General features: G+C 32.9%; 2 protein-coding genes and 1 non-coding gene across 5 annotated transcripts; 1 reads left to right on the top strand and 2 right to left on the bottom strand.

Annotated features, from left to right (window-relative positions):
- Positions 3,119 to 3,189, bottom strand: TRNAG-CCC. The gene has a single exon. It is a non-coding gene; the product is annotated as a tRNA-Gly (tRNA).
- LOC107614469 (protein disulfide-isomerase 5-4) lies at positions 4,380 to 11,710 on the top strand. Of its 3 annotated transcripts, XM_016316669.2 has the most exons (15): positions 4,380 to 4,626; positions 5,334 to 5,424; positions 5,607 to 5,701; positions 6,176 to 6,233; positions 6,881 to 7,065; positions 7,182 to 7,239; positions 7,662 to 7,702; positions 7,851 to 7,925; positions 8,238 to 8,294; positions 8,919 to 8,985; positions 9,112 to 9,255; positions 9,548 to 9,769; positions 10,481 to 10,633; positions 10,713 to 10,790; positions 10,875 to 11,710. In XM_016316669.2, the coding sequence occupies exons 1-15, from the start codon at positions 4,586 to 4,588 to the stop codon at positions 10,950 to 10,952; spliced, it is 1,443 nt and encodes a 480-aa protein (XP_016172155.1). In that variant the 5' UTR covers positions 4,380 to 4,585; the 3' UTR covers positions 10,953 to 11,710. The 3 variants fall into 3 exon arrangements, with proteins under 3 accessions (XP_016172155.1, XP_020964604.1, XP_020964605.1); XM_021108945.1 differs by lacking the exons at positions 4,380 to 4,626; positions 5,334 to 5,424 and having other exon boundaries at positions 6,886 to 7,065; XM_021108946.1 differs by lacking the exons at positions 4,380 to 4,626; positions 5,334 to 5,424 and having other exon boundaries at positions 5,633 to 5,717; positions 6,886 to 7,065.
- LOC107614411 (early nodulin-like protein 3) lies at positions 11,529 to 13,251 on the bottom strand. The gene is made up of 2 exons (XM_016316625.2): positions 12,876 to 13,251; positions 11,529 to 12,361 (listed from the first exon to the last, which is right to left on the bottom strand). The coding sequence occupies exons 1-2, from the start codon at positions 13,078 to 13,080 to the stop codon at positions 11,748 to 11,750; spliced, it is 819 nt and encodes a 272-aa protein (XP_016172111.1). The 5' UTR covers positions 13,081 to 13,251; the 3' UTR covers positions 11,529 to 11,747.

Consider the following 20,057-nt stretch of genomic DNA (forward strand, 5'->3'; position numbering starts at 1 on the left):
ATAAATTTATATAGAATATATAAATATAAAAGGTAATACAAATACCTAATTGTAGGGTGATACAATAATGTCAATATGATTGTCAATACTACAAACACATGGTAAAACTGTGACTATAACTAAATTAATCTCGCTACAAAGCCAAAGTACCATACTCCGATTTATTTAACCCGCTTCATTTTGTTCTTTCTCCCTTTTGAGTTTTGAAGAAATGTAAATTGGTATGTAGAGAAGTAGAGAACAGCCAAAATAAACACATGATGAGATCCATGGTCATGGGCATATTAAAAATGTGCTACACCTAACATAATAAATGGTCGGGGGGAATTGGCTTTATTATTATCACCAGAACAATGGGATCCACGTACAAATTAAGGGTAATAAGGGTTTTGTGTTTGTCTGTTTTCTTTCATGTATGCTCTGAATTTTTGGCGTAGCAGGTGCAAGCTAGCTAAGCTAGTTTCAAGTTGTATTATGAATGAAGCACATTCTATTTGGCATTCACACAATCACACCTTTTATGGAGGGTCTACACAGGACAGTGTTGTCTCCTGCTGCACACATATTTTGCTATGTCCAAAATTGGAATCAATGCCCTCCTAATCACATGCTTTTAATACTAAGTTATATTATTATGTGTGTGGTTTTTTAATTTTTAGATATAATCATATTTTTTTTAGTTTAAAATTTTGGAATAATTAATTTTATTATATTGTTAGAATATATTATGAATAATTAGCTTTTATTAGAATTATTTAGTAAATTTAAATATTTATTATAGGATATTATATCTTTATTATTTCGATTCTCTTAGCACCTATAAATACCTTTTTATATTGTATCGTTCCATACAACTTAAATATACACAAATTTTTTTCTCTACCGTTCTCTCTTACCTTTCTAACATGGTATCAAAGTCATGATGTCCTCCTTAAAAATGATAGATTATTTTTTTTCTAGTAATAAAATTACTACATTTTTCATACTTTTTTCAGTGCCATTTTTTCCCTTTTCTTTTTTCAATGCTTTGATGTTTTCTCACCTCACCGATTAGCTCATTAATTCACTACTTATTTATTCTCATGGAGAAATCATATGTTTTTCGTCAGCTTCCGATAGTTTGCCATTTCTTCACACTTTGTTACTTTTTAGTAGTTTTCCGACAGTTCGCCATTTTTTAAGCAGTTTTTCAGCAATTGGCCATTCTTGCGGTAGTTTCGTCTGCGCTTTCCTTACGGCAATTCCGTGTGCGTTCCCTTTCAACAATTTCGTCTGCGCTTTTCTTGCGATAGTTTCGTCTGCGCTTTGCTTGTGGCAGTTCCGTCTGCGCTTCCTTGAAGTAGTTCCGTGTGCTCTTCCTTCCGATAATTTCGTCTGCGTTTCTTTGTGGCAGTTCCGTCTGCACTTTCTTCCGGCAGTTCCGTCTGCGCTTTATTCCGACAGTTCTGTCTGCATCCGTTAGTTCTATCAATTTATGCAGTTTTTTTCTTTATTTCATTATTTTAAATAAGTTTCAAACTCAAGTTGTCACTTGAGTTTTAAAGGGGATGTTAGAATATATTATAATCAAATAGCTTTCATTAGAATTATTTAGTATATTTGAATATTTATTATAAAATATTATATTTTTATTATTTCGATTTTTTTATTTTATAATCAAAAGTCTAAATTTTAATATTATTAACAAAAAAACAAAATTAGAATTGTTTTTTAATGGCTAAATTCTTTGAGATATAGTTCGTCGTCCTCAACACTATAGTATATAATTTTTTGGAGCTAGATGAGATACACATTTGGATATCCAAGATCTGAGCGTGGATAATTTTAAAAGGCATTCTGACACTGAAGTTAATATATATGAATTTTTATGGGAATATTTTCTAGAAATTTAGAACTTACTTTCCTTCTTTTACATAGATCTTTCTATAAGTAAGAGTACTATCATGCCATTATAATTCGGTTATCAGTTAGGTATTAAGTATAATTATAAAAAAAAATCATTGTAATTGCAACCAGGGACGGATTCAGAAATGATATTATGGGGGCCAATAACACATATAATATTAAAAATTATGTAAAAAAAATTATATAATATAAGATGTATTATAAAAATATACGGATAGAGAATATATTTTAAAATAAAAAAATGTGTATACTTTTTACTAACGAAGTGGTCGATTCTTCGTATCATAAAATTCACCAATAATAGAATGTGTCAAAATTTTGAACAATTTTCTTTTCAATATAATTAAAAACAATTAGCAAGAAATTCATCTTTTATTTTGTTTCTAAGTTATTTTTCACAATATTCATAGTTGAAAAAGATCTCTTAATTGTAGCAATTGAAACAGAGAGAATTAATATCAAACGAATAAAAAACGGCCACAAGAAGAAAAAGAATTCACTTTATGAGATTTAAAAATTTTTATTTAATTAAAAAATATTAGTAATAATATCTTTTTCAGATTTTTTTAATATTGTTACTTATTTTTTAGATATTAAAAATTATTAATATTTAAATTAGACTGAACTTTTATTTATATTAGACTAAATACTAAATATTTTTTTTAAAAAAATTAAATTATACATAATAACTTATTACTATTAAAAAAAGTTGGAGGGGGACCGAGGCCGCCACTCGCCCCCTTGTGTCCGTCCCTGATTGCAACCAAGCTATAACGTTAAAGTTTGTCCGTTTATAATCTGAATTCATTATTCAGCCAAGTTATATAACATACGGATCAAATATAATACAAATTAAAAAATTATCCAAAATTTATTACTAAATTATATTACTGTGTGTTTTTTTTAGAAATATAAAAATTTATGTATTTCTTCGTATTTAAATTTTTTAGACAAGTGTTTTCAACTTTTCATGATAATTTTAACCGTTTTAGCATAAGAAAAAAACCTTATACAAAATTTACTATTAAGTATTAAGTCATATTATTGCATTTTTTTTGGTTAAAAATTTAAGAAATTTATGTGTCTCTTCATGCTTAAATATTTTTTGTTTTCGGACAAACAAATGATTTCATCATAGTTTTAACCAATTTATGAAGAAATAAAAGAATAAAAGAATAAAATTATTAAAAAGAAACCTAAAAATGATACCAGTTGCGCATCCGGGGAATCGAACCCCGGTCAGTACCGTGGGAGGGTACTATGATACCACTACACCAGATGCGCTTGATGTCCTTGGTTCAGATAGATTTTATTAAGATTAAATTTGTATCTCTTGTTTTGGAATTGAAAATAATAGATGTTTTATTTGTGTAATAATATTAATATGAGATAAACATTTAATATTTTCTTCTATATAACTAGAAGATACGATCTTATTTATAAGTTATTTCAAACATGAAATTATAAATTTGATTTTTATAAACTACAAAAAAATTTATACTGATGACATCCAAACATAAATTTTTATATTTTTATTTGTCTATTATTATGTAATACAAAGTTTTTTCATACCGTGACAAATAAATATTAAAGAGTATGGTCCGTTACTGAAGCTAAGCTATAAGATTCGTCATTAAAGATGAATATACTTCGATTTTTATTATACGATGATCCACAATTTAATTTAGTTTTATTTAACTTAATTTTGAGTTTGTAAAAGACAAATTTAATTACATCATTGCTGATTTAATAATGACCAAATGGTTATAACATTAATGTTATCATCACTCTGATACTTACATAAGTCATCTTTTATCTCTCAAATAAAAAAAAAAAACCATCAAAATTTAAAAGTTAATTTTTAACTAAAAACTCTTAAATTAAATTATAACTCAAAATTACCATTTAACCTTATATTTTCTTTTAAGAGCTATATGCATAAAAAAATATTAACACTAGAATACAGTAATATGTAACTTAATATAGATAAATGAGAATCTGTATTTTTTAATTATTTATTTTGAGTTCAATATTTACTAAAAAATAGGAATGCATCATTTTGTGTCTCTATAATATTGAGAGGTTAGTCATTAAGCTTTCGGCATAATGTATATCTGATTAGAAAAAAAAAAAGAATACAGTGATAATACTATCCTATAACTTACATTCCTGACAAAAACCGTTCATCTATTCCAAAATACACCATGCCCCATTGCCTCTTATAGAATCATATGAAAATGCAAGCAGAATCTTATTAATTCTTTATATTTATGTGTGTGATCATTTCTATATAATATTTGCATTCTGTCTTCACTTATTCGATTATAATTTAATTCTTAAAGACGAGATGGACTCAAAAGTGAGATAGTTATAGTTTTACACTAATACTAATAAAAAAATAAATAAGATTAAAAGAAGACTAATATAATATTACATAGTCAGAGCAGTAGTAGAGAGTGAGAGCGGAGTTTTAGTTAAAAGGTTCGGAATACTATAACTTAACACCGAATAGTGTATGCTAACACTTGAAGGAAAGAAAGCTTAGCTTAGCTCTTTCGATCTATTACGCTACCTTTCTCCCTTTCAATTCTCAAATCTCATTCTCTGAGATTTGAGCTTTCTTCTCTCCTTTTCTTTTTCTTTTTCTCTCTGAATTTTCAGTTCCTCGTAAGTCGCAGCCATGATTTCCTCAAGCAAACTCAAATCCGTTGATTTCTACAGGTAAGGATCTCATTCATCATTTTAGTTTTTGTTTTTCTCATTTCGTTTATCCGCATTATTGCATTTCGCGTTTGAGCATCACCAGGTTCATGTTATGTCGACGTGAATGCATCGTTTCGTGTTGTTCGAGTTTCAATCTTCGGTTACAATGCCGTCAATTTTACCGATTTGATCGCAAATACGTGAATGTGAATTCCTTGAGATTTTCGTTATAATCCATTGGTGCTGGTTTTAAGCTTCTAATGCAAGGGTTTGGTAGTGTGTTTGTGTTTTAGCTTGTAGTTGTAATTTGGAATGTTGTTCGTTGCATTTTAAAGCTCCGTTGAGTGTGATTCTTGCGAGATGAACTGAAGAGAATGAGGATGTGGTGTTTGTTCTGTTTCTGTGTTTACATGCAAAAATGGAAGGCACAAATATATAAGTGAATGAAGGATTTAACTTTGATTCACTTCACTTCAGCGTGTGCTGTTTACTATCGTCAATTCGTGATTTGGCACTTTCTTGTAATTGAAAATCTCAGAAGTTTTTAACCGACAATTTATATATGAAGTGTAAAAACGGTAAAAGAAATGGTGGTGTGTTATATAAGTCTCAATGAGTGGTTTAAAATTTTAATAATAATCGTAATTTATGATTTGTGGATGCAAATGTGACATTTTCTTTTAGCTGATATGTAAATTACTCCAATGTCTCTATTCTGTCTACAGAAAAATCCCTAGAGATTTAACTGAGGCATCACTATCTGGAGCGGGGTTATCCATAGTAGCAGCTCTTTCCATGATCTTTTTATTTGGAATGGTCAGTGGTTTTACAATTCCAGCTCAGGTCTTTGAAATGTTTAGTAAACGTGTTATGTATGCATGATTGCACATGTTGATTGTGTTCTCAATTGATATTTAGGTCCTATGCTTCACAATTTGGTTTTGAAAAGTTTGATCTTGGAATTGGTGTTTGATGTACATCATGCAACCTTCATGCAGGAACTCAGTAATTATTTGTCTTTCAGCACCACTACATCTGTGATTGTTGACAAGAGTTCTGACGGGGAGTTTTTACGTATAGATTTCAATATCAGGTAGAAGCCTAAATAGGTATTTTCTATCTTTGTTATAATATATGATGTTTCTCTAAGGCATTTGCTCGAGTCTGTGTATACTATTGGTGGCTTCATGGTTTTCTTCACCTAAGCTTGGTATTCTGCAAAGAACTTGGGATTGTGTCTTGTGTCAGCATGTATTTGTAAACTGTACTTTTCATATTAACAACACTCCTTTCTTTCTCGTCAATTCACTTTGAAATTAGGGAGTGTGGATGTGTGATGGAGGTGTTGAAGGACTGGTTTTTCCAATTTATATTTTATGTATAATGAATGATTGTGAGATTGGTATTAATCAGGGATGGCCAACATGATAGTGTCTTGTGATTTTTCTCTTTCAGTTCATTTACCAACTGTTATTCTGTTTTTCTGAGTATGTTCAGTTAATCCCATAGCCATTTATCCTTTTTGCTGTCTATCACTTCTTGCTGATTGCTCCAAATTATCTTGCAGTTTTCCTGCACTTTCATGCGAGTTTGCATCAGTTGATGTGAGTGATGTGCTGGGAACAGTAAGTTTCTATTCCATTTTTCAGTCTGATCATTTCTAGCAAAACATATTTGTGATTGTGATTTTAGAAGTTTTTCTTTGGGTTTTGAGTACTTGAATGCATCATAGACTCTCTACATGGACCATAGTGTGGGTTCAGGTGCAGCACAAGAAACATCAATATGTCTATTTATCTATTATTTTCATTTGAAGTCATAAAATCTTTAAATTAGCTCAAGTAGACCTATTAATGGAGATATTGTTTAAAACTAAGTGACCAGGTGAAGCCTAAACGTGAGGAACCTATTAATTCAATACTTTTTACTATATTGTGAATTCATACCATAAGAAACCTCTAGTTAACGGCTAGATAATGTCATAATGGTATTTATTTGTCCTTCTAGATTTCCTATATTGTTTTATTCATTAGTACTCTTCCAAAATTGTGCGTGATGTACTTATCATAATTGTCTCTGAAGTGTAAAATCAGGATACTAAAACATAAATAAGTACTTGAAGTAGACTAATTTTATGTTTGCATTATTCTTTATATTAATTATTAATATAAAATGTTCATTTTCTCATGCATGTTATGATTTACTATGATATCATACCATATCATAGGTTACTTTTATCCCTTGTCCTTAATTTGTGACCTCTTGTTTTCAGAACAGACTGAATATAACAAAAACAGTTCGCAAGTTTTCTATTGATACAAATTTAAGACCCACTGGGGCTGAATTTCATTCAGGGACAACTGCAAACATCATTAAACATGATGAGCTAGTAGAGGAAGAATCAGTTGAAGGTTCTCTTACACTTACATCACGCAATTTTGATAAATATTCTCGTCTGTAAGTGGGTCAATTATGTGATTCATTCATTTGGTTTTTATGTGTTTAAGCTGAGTATGAGTTGAATAGTTCTTTTTCCAGATGCATTTACACAATTTTGGAAAATTTTTTGTCAGGTTTCCAATTACAGTTGTAAATTTTTATGCTCCTTGGTGTTACTGGAGTCAACGCTTGGTAATTATTTTACCTTAGTTTCTGATTTCTTCCTCAATTCAGAAAATAGGATGGTTCTTGGCATCTTTTTTTTTCCCCTTCATGTTATTTTCTAAATAGATCTTATTTACTGCTTATATATCAACAATTTCTCATTATTCCCTAAAAGCAAAAAAATTAAGTACCGAGTAGCATTGGTAAAGGCTGATTTGAGCGTCTAGTTTAACCTCACCAGCATTTATTTATATATCAGTAATGACTAATGTGATGTCATGATTCAGAAGATTGAATGATATGGCATGCAGGGGTAAGATCTACTTAACATGTGCCCACGTTAGTTGGCTATTTACTTAGCCATGATGAGAAATTATGAAGAAGTTCTTCCATTTAATAATTGGTAGTTTATATATATATATATGACACTTTCATCTCTTTCCCCTCAGAAACCTTCATGGGAGAAAGCAGCTAAAATAATAAAAGAGAGGTACTTTATCTTTTAATGTGCTGTTCTCACTTCCTAGAATTTATACTTTAGAAGTCGTACTCTTATTTATCTTTTCTATAACTACAAGTTACCTTAACATCATTTTACAAATTCAATATCCGTTATGTACAATTACATTTGTATGCAGATATGATCCAGAGATCGATGGCCGTATTGTTTTGGGGAAGGTAGATTGCACGGAAGAAGGAGATTTATGCCGGAGGTACTATTAAAATTCAAAACTTTTCTTGCTTTTGTTCCCCTTCAAAAACAAAGATTCAGCTAATTTACTTATCTCCTTCTACAATCTTTCTCTTTTCTTAATTTGTAATTTAGTTATCTCCTTGTTCACAAGATGGACATGAACTTTTATACTTATACTTTTTCAAGTTGAATATGAATTTGAAATACATGTTCTTTATTGTAATGTGATTTTTTCTTATGTCATTTTTGTTAGTTTTTGTGTTTCTGTAATTTCATTTGGCATCCTCATGTTTACGTTTTGCCATTCAACCATATTTTTCATCAAATGCAGCCATCACATACAAGGGTATCCATCAATTCGTATCTTCCGTAAAGGAAGTGATATCAGGTAATAATACAAATATTTTTTTTTATTCAGTTTTTGAGCAATAATAAGTAGCTTATCTCTGTATCCCTTTAGATATTATGTACCTTTTATGGTGCTTGTTTATTTTCTAGATATTGCATTTCCCATGGATATGATATTACTGTTTTGGTGCCTCTAAAAGATTATCAGAGTGGTCCTAAAACTCTGTTTAGAATGGGAGAAATGATGAAAGGCTGAGAGTAATGACAGAAGCAGTAAGAAAATGTAAGGTTGCAAGTGTTAGTGTAGATCGATTTAACATTGAAAGAAGGCTCTTAGGGGATGTGTGTCCCGACACATGTAATGGTAAGGAAAACTTAGATGTTGAGGGGATTTTCATCCATCAACTTTCCAATTTTACATGTAGACAATTTCTATTCTATTTCAATATGTTGTTATCCCTCATTCCCTCGCACTTAAACCTATGTCAATTCATTTCTAACAAAATCTACATGATCAATATGCATATCTTTTTCTTTTTCTTCCTTCTTCCTTTTTTTTATGTGCATCCTACCTGAATATTGCAACTCTTTGGTCTGTGTCTCTGTGATTAGTTTTAGAGATTTTGGATTGAATATAAGTTTAAAAATATGCTTCCTATTTCAGAGATGACCATGGAGATCATGATCATGAGTCCTATTATGGAGATCGTGATACAGATAGCCTAGTCAAGGTACGTATTATATTTTCTTTTTCTAGTAAATTTGAATTAACTTCCTGTCTGGATGATGATTTGAAACGTAATTAAACATATCCATTGAAAAGTGAAACTTAGCTGATATAAAGTATTTCACTACAGACAATGGAGAAGTTAGTGGCTTCTCTCCCTGCAGAATCTCAGAAGCTAGGTTTGGAGGATAAATCCAATGGTACAGAGTACAGAAAAAGACCTGCACCTTTAGCTGGGGGATGTAGAATTGAAGGATATGTGCGTGTCAAAAAGGTAAACTCCCAGATGGCTAAAGCTAGCCTAACACAGTGATGTAAAGCAAAATTTGCTTCCTAGTTTTCACTTTTCAAATATGAGCATCATCTAGGATTTCTTACATTGCTTTCCAAATAACTGATGCTTTTGATTCCTTGCTTGTTTTTACACTTGTCTTTTTCGTCCATTGTATTCTTTTGTTTATATCAAAAGAAAAATAGTAAACTAAACTGGGAATTTGACCTATCTTTACTGAAAACATTATAGATTTTAATATTATGCTGAATGCAAGCTGTTTCCAACTCTGCAGGTTCCAGGAGATTTGGTTATATCAGCTAGATCTGATGCCCATTCTTTCGATGCTTCTCAAATGAACATGTCACATGTCGTACACCATCTATCTTTTGGACGGAAATTGTCACCTAGGGTTTTGAGTGATGTGAAGCGCTTGATACCTTATGTTGGTAGCAGCCATGAAAGGTTGAATGGCCGGTCATTCATCAATACGCGTGATTTAGGAGCAAATGTTACTGTAAGTTGATTCTAACTTGGCTTTCAACTTTCCTAATTTGAGCATTTAACATTTTATGCATGGCATCGACATATAGTACCTTAGACTCTAAATCGTTCATTAGAATATCAGTATATACCATACACCATTATGGAACATTGGCACGTAGCTTAGGGCTTTCCCCTTTCTCCTTCCCTCCCTTGGCTGTCAAGCAAGTCAAAAGGATGAAACCAGTTTAAGCAACAGTCTTAAATTTTCTAGTAAATAATTTTGATATGTTACAGGTGCTTCTGCAATCTGCAATGACCAGCACATAAATTGATGAGAGTTTTGCTCCCTATATATGTTGAAGTTGCATTCAGTAAAAGACCTCCTTATATTCTTAATCTTTGCAACTGTTAGTCTCACACTTTAAAATTTGTGAATTACTTGAAACTAAATTTGATCCGGCAATTATTTTTTTTCATATGTATCAGTAATACCTGTTTGAAGCACCCAAAGGCACAAATAGAATGAAAGCCACATGGAATGGAGGCAATAAATCCATTTAGAAGTCCCCTTATTAGTTTTTGGTTTCAATTAATCTAAAACAACTAATCAGTTACAACTGATACAATATCTTTCATCTGTTGATGCCTCTGTTCGTAGTAATTTCTTTCTGAATGAATGCTGATAACTAGAGAAAGATGAGTGTATTGCAGCTTTATTCAACCATACAATATATATCTGCAGATGGAGCATTACCTCCAGATAGTTAAAACAGAGGTGATTACTGGAAAAGATTATAAATTAGTTGAGGAGTATGAATACACAGCACACAGCAGTGTAGCACAGAGTGTACACATTCCTGTGGCAAAGTTCCATCTTGAGCTCTCCCCCATGCAGGTATTCGTATGGAGATTCATAGTTTTGACTTGAGCTTATTGCTTCCTTTTTAACCGGTAAATTATGTTTTTATGTGCAGGTCTTAGTAACAGAAAACCCGAAATCTTTTTCACATTTTATAACAAATGTCTGTGCTATCATTGGGGGTATTTTCACGGTTTGTATCAGTCTTCTCAGACAGAGGCTTTACACTTGTACTATTCACTAATTTTGTTGTTCACAGTCTTCTCTTTGGTTTCAGGTAGCTGGAATTTTGGACTCGATTCTGCACAACACTATTAGACTAATGAAAAAAGTTGAGCTTGGCAAAAACTTTTGATAGATAGTTCAAAGTTGTTATCTAGAGTAGGGCTTTTGATTTTGCTAAAGCCATTTTAACTAGGAGGCCTTTTAGCACATTGTTCTCTATAGATATGCTACAAAGGCATAGAAGTGTAACTTGAGTTGTTAATTCGGTCAAATGATCATTACAGGGATTGCGAGCTCCATAAATGTATCCTGGGCTTTCTATGTTTAAGGGTCGTGTCCTGGATTTCTGCTTACACCAAATTTTTTGTCCTTGTTCGTATGGTTGAGAAAAGACTCTTAGGATTAACATGTTACTTCATTCATTCATTTATTGTTTATTTCAATGTTCTGTTAAATTAAAGTAGTAAAGCCTTCATGGATCACCATTGCTCCAGTGTTTTCATACGAGCTCTTCCTTCAGCTTTCGGCAATTTGATGATCGGTTACAGGGTGATTCTCTGTTTATTCCTTTATTTCGTTCTTTCCTTTTTTCCTTTTGGCAGCAGAAGGGAGCATCATCATCAACATTGCAACTAAGGCATAACTTGGTGTCATCTGAGTTTGAATAAATTCACTACTATAATAGAACCATCTGGCATATTTACAGTGAATTATAAAATGGTTTTATTTCAAGTTCGACTTATTGAATATTCGTGTAGCATCAAGTATGAATCACACAAAAGGGTGAACATTGTCACCTTATTACCCATGTCCCACAAACAAATGCCAATGGCGTCCCCACTCAACGTAGAAGCAGCCATGGAAAATATGTAATATACATATGCCGAGGAAAAAAATAGAAAACTAAATGGCTCATATTCTCCACTTAGAATGATAAAACCAGAATAGAAGCCATGAGTGCTCCAAGAGAGCCAACAAAGCTGAGAAAGACTGAAGAAGCGGCATTAGGAGGAGGTTGGCTGACAGGAGCAGAAGTTGGGTTTGTCAACGAAGTCCCTGGTGGTGGAGGTGAAACTCCTTGCAGAGGAGGTGGAGTCCCCATAGTCCCGGTTGGTGTAGGTGGTGGAGCACCTACAGTCCCTGCTGGTGTTGGTGGTGGCGCACCGACAGTCCCTGTTGGTGGAGGAGCACCCACAGTTCCTGTTGGTGGTGTAGGGCCAACAGTCCCTGCTGTTGGTGGTGAAGGAGCAATTGACTCTGTTGAGAGAGTGGGCAATGGAGAAGGAGAAGGAGAAACAGCAGTGCCTGTTTGGTTGGTGTTTCTGTTGGTCCTGTCAGCCATCACAATCACCACTAGTTTCTCATTCTTGGCACAGTTGTCTTTGTTTCCGCTTATGAAATAGTGTGGCCCTGATTGCTTCAGCTTGATGACTGTATGGCCGTCAGAGAATTTTTCAGAAGATCCATCAGTGTTGCAGCTTGCATAGTCTTCACTACTTACTTGAAGCACCGAGTCTTGACCAGATTGGTAATTGAACACTGCAATTGGTATCAAATTGAATGTTGAACTATGTCAACGTACCATTTACTTATTACAAAGTTTCACTGTTCTAGCCATATTAGCTTTAGATGTAACACTGAAAGTATAGAGGTTCTTTATTTAAGAAGAGGAAGAAGGTGTTCTCTTTACATCCAATTCATACCATTATCCTTAGAGTAGTTGTGTTATTTGTTTACTTGAAATAGATGCTTATAGTTAGGAATTTGATGTCAGAGTGACGATTAAACTAAAATTTAAAAATGATAAAAATGAGTGTTAATATAGTATACAAAGAATTAAACGTTTAAATACGCATTTGTTTAAATAATACTACAACTATAACATAGAGTAAAATTATATATTTTCTAAGAAAACAATTACTTTCACTAATCATACTAAAAATATTTCATGTTATTTAGAGCCATATTATTTCAAATCTTCCCACTTCTATTCCATACCTTTGACAAAACCAATGATAACAATATATACCATGTGATTAAAATAAGAACTCACCTAGGGAGTCTCCTATTTGAAATCTGTTCTTTTCTGCCCATTGATTGTAAGAATTGGAATTGGGGTCACTTGGAACACTCCAACCCTTTTGACCCCCTACTACAAACTCATAAGCATTACCCTTGTTTACCAAGAGCAATAGACAGAACAATCCCAATAAGACATGACCCACTTCATTAGACCTTAAAACATTGGTAGTAGCCATTGTATAGGGTCAAGGAAGAATTGAGAAGATGCAATGGGGGTGCTGTTGCACTTGCAACAAAATAATGCTTACTATGTTGAAGCTAGAAGGGTGCAATAAACTGAAACATCATCAGGGTTTATGTAGGTATGAGAATAATGCATGTATACTTCACAAACTGTGGCTATGAAGGTTTTGTAACTTTTTCTTATTCTCCCTCTCTTGGGGTTTTCTTTGATTCTAGAGCAAAGCATAAGTTCTCTTGAATTGTTTGGACTCTTGAGTCTCTTTGAAGGTTGAATGTTCGGATTTCATTACAATAAACTTCGTGCTTGGATTTATGCTTTGCTTCGCTGCTATGAGTTTTTTTAAAATAAAAATTTAGGTGGTGGTTGTCTCAAGTCACATTCTTAACCTTAAAACCTGCAGTCTCATCATCACTAACTTTGAGGTCTAAAAAGCTTAAAATATTTCTAATACGATGCTTTTGTTCTGGTGAATGTGATTTGTGTCCATTCCATTTTAGTGCCACGCATGTATGTGGTATATTTTAATGAATTATTTTATATATTATGATGACTTGTTCGAGCAGTATATCAATTCCTACCTTTATGCTGAGAATCTGAGATATGGAAAAGAGTGACAAGGAAAGGAAAACGAAAGGAAAAGAAGAAAGTGATGCAAAGATTACCATTTATTTTGGTAGATAATTATATCTAATGGCGGAGCTTGAAACAAAATTTTGAAGGGGTCAAAATTTAACATAAAAATTTAATAATAATATTTATATTAAAATAAAATTTATGAATATAATTATTCTTTAATTTTGTTAGTAGAGAGAGTGTTGCTTGTTGAATAGAGAGCTGCGAAATGCGAATAGAGAAGCTGCTAGCAAAGCAGCGTGTTTTTTATAATGATAATTTTTATCTTTTATTTTGTTAGATGATTTTTTTTATTCTTATTTTTTTGTTAAATAACTTTTTTATTTGATTTGATTGTTAGATGATCTCTTTTTATGTTTATGTTTTTTTTGTTAGATAACTTTTTTATTTGATTTGATTTTATTTTTTAATTTTGATGTGTTGTGAAAGCCAACAAATCACAATCCAACAGGTTTTTAATGTTTAAAATTAAAAACTATTGTGCAATAAAAGCAAAATATTTAAGCCAACTAAACTATTTTTTATTTTTTGAAGAAGTACTACTAATTTTTTTATAACAAGTTGGGGGGACCATGGCCCCCCTTTGTCTTAACTAAGTTCCGTCCCTACTTATATCCTAAATATTAAATTTTAAATTCTAAATACTAATTTTTAAATTTTTTGAAAAATGAGAGTTAAATAAAGTTGGCTAATATTAATTATTAAAAGATAGTTCTTTGTAATTATTTATTTGGTATATATTTTTAGGAGTAAACAAAATTAACTTTATATCCATGAAAGGCAAAAAATATTAGATAATATTTAAAAGATTGTTAATTTCCTAATATTTTTTTGGTTAAAAATTGGATTTAATGTTTATTTATTAAAGAAAATAAGACTTTAAATACATTCCGTAAGATAAGCTATTTTTTAATTTAAGCAATAAATTAATTATGTTTCATTGTAATGTCCAATTTAGTCCTTAAAATTCCTAATTTGTTTCAGATTAATCCTCCACTTTTTAAAATGACCAAATAAATCTCCCACTTTCAGAATCGTGAATTCTCGTTGGTCCAAAAGTTAAGAGACGTTTTAACGGCGCTGAGGTGTACAACGCTGATGTGGACACACAATGAGTTCAATTCAAATTGGTGTCTCAAATTTGATTAAAACACCCAATTGATCCATTCATACTTATAAAATCCTAACCCAAATTGGTGTACTACTTGAGTCTGTACAAGATGCCAAAGGCAGTGGCAGAAAAGTTGATATCACTACAGTGAAGATTCCTGTGGAGCAAGGAGGAAGGCAGAAATGGTCTGGCGCTAGTTAAGTGGGAGGTGGTTCAAGTCTCCAAAAAATTGGGTGGATTGGGGATAGGCGATGCCGTGGTTAGAAACACCGCACTACTATTCAAGTGGTGGTGGCGATTTTCAAAAGATCCATTATGGAAGAAGATTGTGTGCTCTTGCTATGAGTTGAACCCCCGTGTGATGTTATCAGCTCAAACATTACCTACTAGAGGGAGTCCATGGAAGGATATCTGTCAAATGCAGTTCAGGAATAATGCTGTGAAAGATAAGATGATTGCGGGGTTGTCTATGGAGGTGGATGACGGAAGGAGGACTCGATTCTGGGAAGATCTATGGTTACAAAGTGGTCCATTAAAGATGAGTTTTCCGAGGCTTTTCTCCATTTCAAACAAAAAAGGATCAGTCATAAGGGATTGTGGGTTTTGGGATGGGCTAGAGTGGATCTGGAATTTTCAGTGGAGGCGAGATTTATACCAATGGGAGTTGGATCTGGTGGTTCAATTTACGACCTGTAAAGCTGGCACATGATAAGCCAGACAAATTTTTTTGGAAATTTGACAAGGAAGGTATATTCTCAACTAACTCTTTTGTGCAGGTAGTACAGTCAAAATCTCTCTCGGAGGACATAACTAGCTACAGCTTCACAAGAACCTTATGGAAAGGTTTAGTGCCGCCACGAGTGGAGTTATTTATCTGGTTTACTCTGATAGGAAGAGTGAATACTAAAGAAAGACTGGTTAGATTGGGTATTATGAGTCAAGGTGATAACATGTGCGGATTGTGTAATACAGAAGTTGAACATAATAATCATTTATTCCTGGGTTGTGAGTTTACTTGGCAGGTGTGGTGTCTATGGCTATCTGAATTTTAGAGATCGTGGTCTTTTCTGGGCTCCCTAAAAGAACACTTTGAGAGTTTGACAGGTGCTGCCAACAGGAAGATAGAGTGTAACAGGTGGCTTATGTGCTTCTTCTCGATTATTTGGAACATTTGGCTAGAGAGGAACAGACAGATTTTTAATAATAAGAAAAGGAGTGCAGAGGAGGTGTTTCAGCAATCTTTAAACAGTGTTAGAGAATAGAGTAGTCTAGATCCTTTTTGTTGTTGATGGCTATGCCGGAGATGACATAAAGGAAGTTTTTTATCTACTTATTTATGTTGTAGGGTTGGTTTGCTTGTCGCTCCACCTTATTGTGTTGAGCTCTTTTGTTCAAAAAAAAAAAAAAATTCTAACCCCTCAAATGTTCATCTTTGTTTTTCGTCTCCACTCCTCTCCTCCTCGTTATTGTTGTTCATCTTTGTTCTTCATCTCCACTCTCTCCTCCTCGTTGTTGTTGTTCATCTTGTGAAACTCTGAAAAGTCACTCTTTTGGGTGAATCATGAGGGGCGGTAGTGATAGAAGTCAAGAATGCTCAAGTAAGAACAATTCCAGTGGGAGAAACTACAGTAACCGAAAAATTTGAACCAGGAGTAAGAACGTTGTATTATGCAATTGTGGGTTGCGTACGGTGATTAAGTACTCAGCGACGCCAGAGAATCCAAGAAGACCTTTTCATGGGTGTCCCAACTATGAGGTAAAATTCTCTATTTAATGGAATTGTTAAGTTAATACGGGCTTAAAAGGATGATTTGATAATTGTTAATTCAATGTTTCTTTTTGAATTATTGTAGTTTGGAGTTCACTGAAATTTCTTTCGTTGGGCTAATGGATATGAAGAATAAGGTGTGGTTCACGTTGTAGAAGAAGTTTTTAATGAACTCAATTGCATAATAAAATTTTTAGAGAGTAGTATTAGCACATTGAAGATGCTGCTGTCATGTATTGTAATAACTATTGGGTTTGGTTTTGGTATTTAGTTGTTTTGGTTTTTAGTTAAAAAAAAGTTAGAGTGTGAATGTGTCCATGATCATTATGTAATGATTTATGATTATAAATGAATGAAGTTAAGTTTTCCTCGACTTTGTATCTTATTAACTTGGATATTAACTTGGATGAAGGATAATGTAATGACAAAATAAAGCTAATAAATATACACCTTTAACTAGATTAACTTGTAATATATCATTATAATTATAATAACTATGACAATGGTGTTGTCTTAACAAAAGCTCATAATAATGTTAATTAAGCAATAACATAGTACAAAATACAAAATATAAAGTAAGCCAAAATTTTATAGCTAGGGCCATACCACCATGAACACCTTGAGCCAGTAACACCTTCTACAATAGTACCTTGTTAGGGACTAACTTTATCACCAACTTGATTATCAACTTGAGCATTTTGTGGGGCTTCTTCACCATCTTCATCATCAGCTTGTTCTGCAACTGTTGCTACCTCCTCTGCCCTTAACTTTTTTGCAACTTCGCACCCCCTTGTGTTGTAACTAATATCGCCACAAGTTCCACAAGTGAACTTGCCATATTGCCTCTTTAATTTTGTGGACTTTCTCTCTTGACTGTCTCTAACAGGAACTTTATGTGCATCCTTCTTTCTTGCATAGAACTTTGGTCTCCCACATGATTTTGGTCTTGTTGGGGGTAAGCAGTGAGAGTACTCAGACTTGTCCCACATATCTTCTCCTTTGACCAGGTTGATATGAAACTCATATGTCTTATTGTAAGATCCTATTGTCAATCATACATGAACATAGTTCTCAGGCCGACCATTCATACATGCAATAGCCGCAATGACATGACGACAAGGTAATCCTAAAAGCAAGATAACTAAGTGAATATGTTGCAGTATCTAGAAAAATAAATCCAAAAAATCTACATGTCTATTACCTGATAGCTACCATAACCTGCAACTGTATGTGTGATTTTTCAAATCAACTACCACATTGTGGGGATCACCATGAACTTCAAACATGACTCTACAGCATCACCAGACCACATATGTGTTTAGTATCTGCTAGAATATCTCTCCTTTACAAGCCTATTCTGTTGTATGGGAGGTAAATGTCCAATATGACTGGCCAGCTTGAGTTTATTTCTGGCCATACTTGTCATGACAATCCTCCTAATTTTCTCCAATAGTGTAAGTATTGGGTTTGATCTGTATGACTTGGTGACTGAATTGAAGACTTCACACATGTCGCTGCATACATTGTCGTTTTGTAGTGCGCTTTGGTCCAGGATTGTCTGGGGATCTTGTCCAGATACTCCCATGCCTTTACATTGATAGTCTTGAGGGTTTGCATATTTTTATTAAATTCTGGAACTGTCTGTGCTCTAACACATGCCCACAACAATGATTTTAGGTGCTTGTCCTTCTATCGCTTTTGGAAGTTATGCCACAAGAGCCATGCACAAAATCTGTGATGCACATTAGGTATAACCTCCTACAGTGCCGATATGAATCCCTGCAATTCACAAGTGAAAATGGTAATAGTTTAGAATGACCATGAGAATGATACCAGTTCAGAATTCACAAGTGCCTAATGCTCAAAATATACCCTGACTATACATTCATTAAATCCAAATATTTCCTAACAAAACTATCATTAAATCTAAACAGTCAAATATATCATATAGCGTGCTTCTATATAGTACATTATACGTACCTTTTGCATGTTACTCATGAAACACCAGTTATGCTCCTGATAGTGACCGATGTCTTCATGCAAAAATTTCAAGAACCACTTTCAAATTGTTGTGTTCTCAACAGAAACAATAGCTCATGCTATGGGGTAGATGTGATTATTTGCATCTTGTCCCACGATACAAATCAACTATTCTCCATAGAAAATCTTTAGAAACGCTGCATCCAAACCAATCAAGGGTCTACATCCATGCACAAATCTTTGCTTGCAACCATGAAGACACACATAAAAATTCTGAAAGATAGGGTCTCCCTCAGGCTGTGCATTCACACCTAGTTTCATAGTAGATTCCGGATTTGACCTCAACAATTCCTCTGCATAATCCATAGGCTCGGCATACTGGGCTGCTTCATCACCTCTCTCAATCTTCATGGAATCTCCTAAAGATCTTGTAATGGTGGTCCTAGACAATTGAACTCCAGTTTTTCTCTTGAAATAGTCAAATACCTCACAATGCCTGAAAGTAGGTTGCTTTCTTATCTTTTTTATTGGATTTCAGAAACCCACTTCCTAGTTGCACACCTATTTTTTGTTTTTCTCTCACAAGTATGGTCATCATTAAATGCCTTAATCTGTCAGCATGCATGCATCTTGTTATAAGAACAATAGATCAACCAAGGACACTGTTCATTTCTATAAATAACTCTAGCTCTAGTAGCGTCATTCTTTGAATATCTTACTCTTCTTCCCTCTTCTAGAGTATAGTTTGTAACAACCCTCTTGAAAGCTTTTCTAGTTGTAAATTTCATCCATAATTCTAACCTGACATAGCCAAATTTGACAACATCATTAAAAATTAGATTCACAACCGGATCTGCCTCATTATCATAATTTGGTGGAGTTCTCAACTCATCTGACTTCCAAGAGTCACCGAAAAATGAGCCTGCTTATCAAATTACACTAAATTAAATAAATAACTCTAAACAAACATGATTTAGCAAATCATATATTATATTAAACTAAACTAAATAAAATACAATAAATAAGTATAAACAAATATGATTTAGCAAAAGAACATAAAGTACACTGAGTTAAATAAATAAAATGACTCCAAATAAATATGTATTACCAGATCATAGATTTCACTAGACTAAACTAAATAAAATGACTTCAAGTAAGTCCAAACAAATGTAATTTAGCAAAAGAACATGAATTGCAGTAAACTAAATAAATAAAATGACTCCAAACAAATATGCTTTAGCAAACCATAGATTACATTAAACTAAACTAAATAAAATACAATAAATAAGTCCAAACAAATATGATTTAGCAAAAGAACATGGAGCACACTAAACTAAATAAATAAAATGACACCAAACAAATATGCTTTAGCAAACCAAAGATTATATTAAACTAAACTAAATAAAATACAATAAATAAATCTAAACAAATATAATTTAGTAAAAAAAAATAGAGTACAACTAAATAAATTATTAAG

Source organism: Arachis ipaensis, chromosome B08, assembly GCF_000816755.2.
Source record: "Arachis ipaensis cultivar K30076 chromosome B08, Araip1.1, whole genome shotgun sequence".
In the NCBI taxonomy this organism is placed as follows: domain Eukaryota; kingdom Viridiplantae; phylum Streptophyta; class Magnoliopsida; order Fabales; family Fabaceae; genus Arachis; species Arachis ipaensis.

Coding starts and splice junctions, on each gene's coding strand:
- LOC107614469 (XM_016316669.2), top strand. CDS start 4,586: ATGATTTCCTCAAGCAAACTCAAATCCGTTGATTTCTACAG. Junction 7,240..7,661: donor GTTACTGGAGTCAACGCTTG/GTAATTATTTTA, acceptor CTTTCCCCTCAG/AAACCTTCATGGGAGAAAGC. Junction 7,926..8,237: donor GAAGGAGATTTATGCCGGAG/GTACTATTAAAA, acceptor CATCAAATGCAG/CCATCACATACAAGGGTATC.
- LOC107614411 (XM_016316625.2), bottom strand. CDS start 13,080: ATGGCTACTACCAATGTTTTAAGGTCTAATGAAGTGGGTCATGTCTTA. Junction 12,362..12,875: donor TCAAATAGGAGACTCCCTAG/GTGAGTTCTTAT, acceptor TACCAATTGCAG/TGTTCAATTACCAATCTGGT.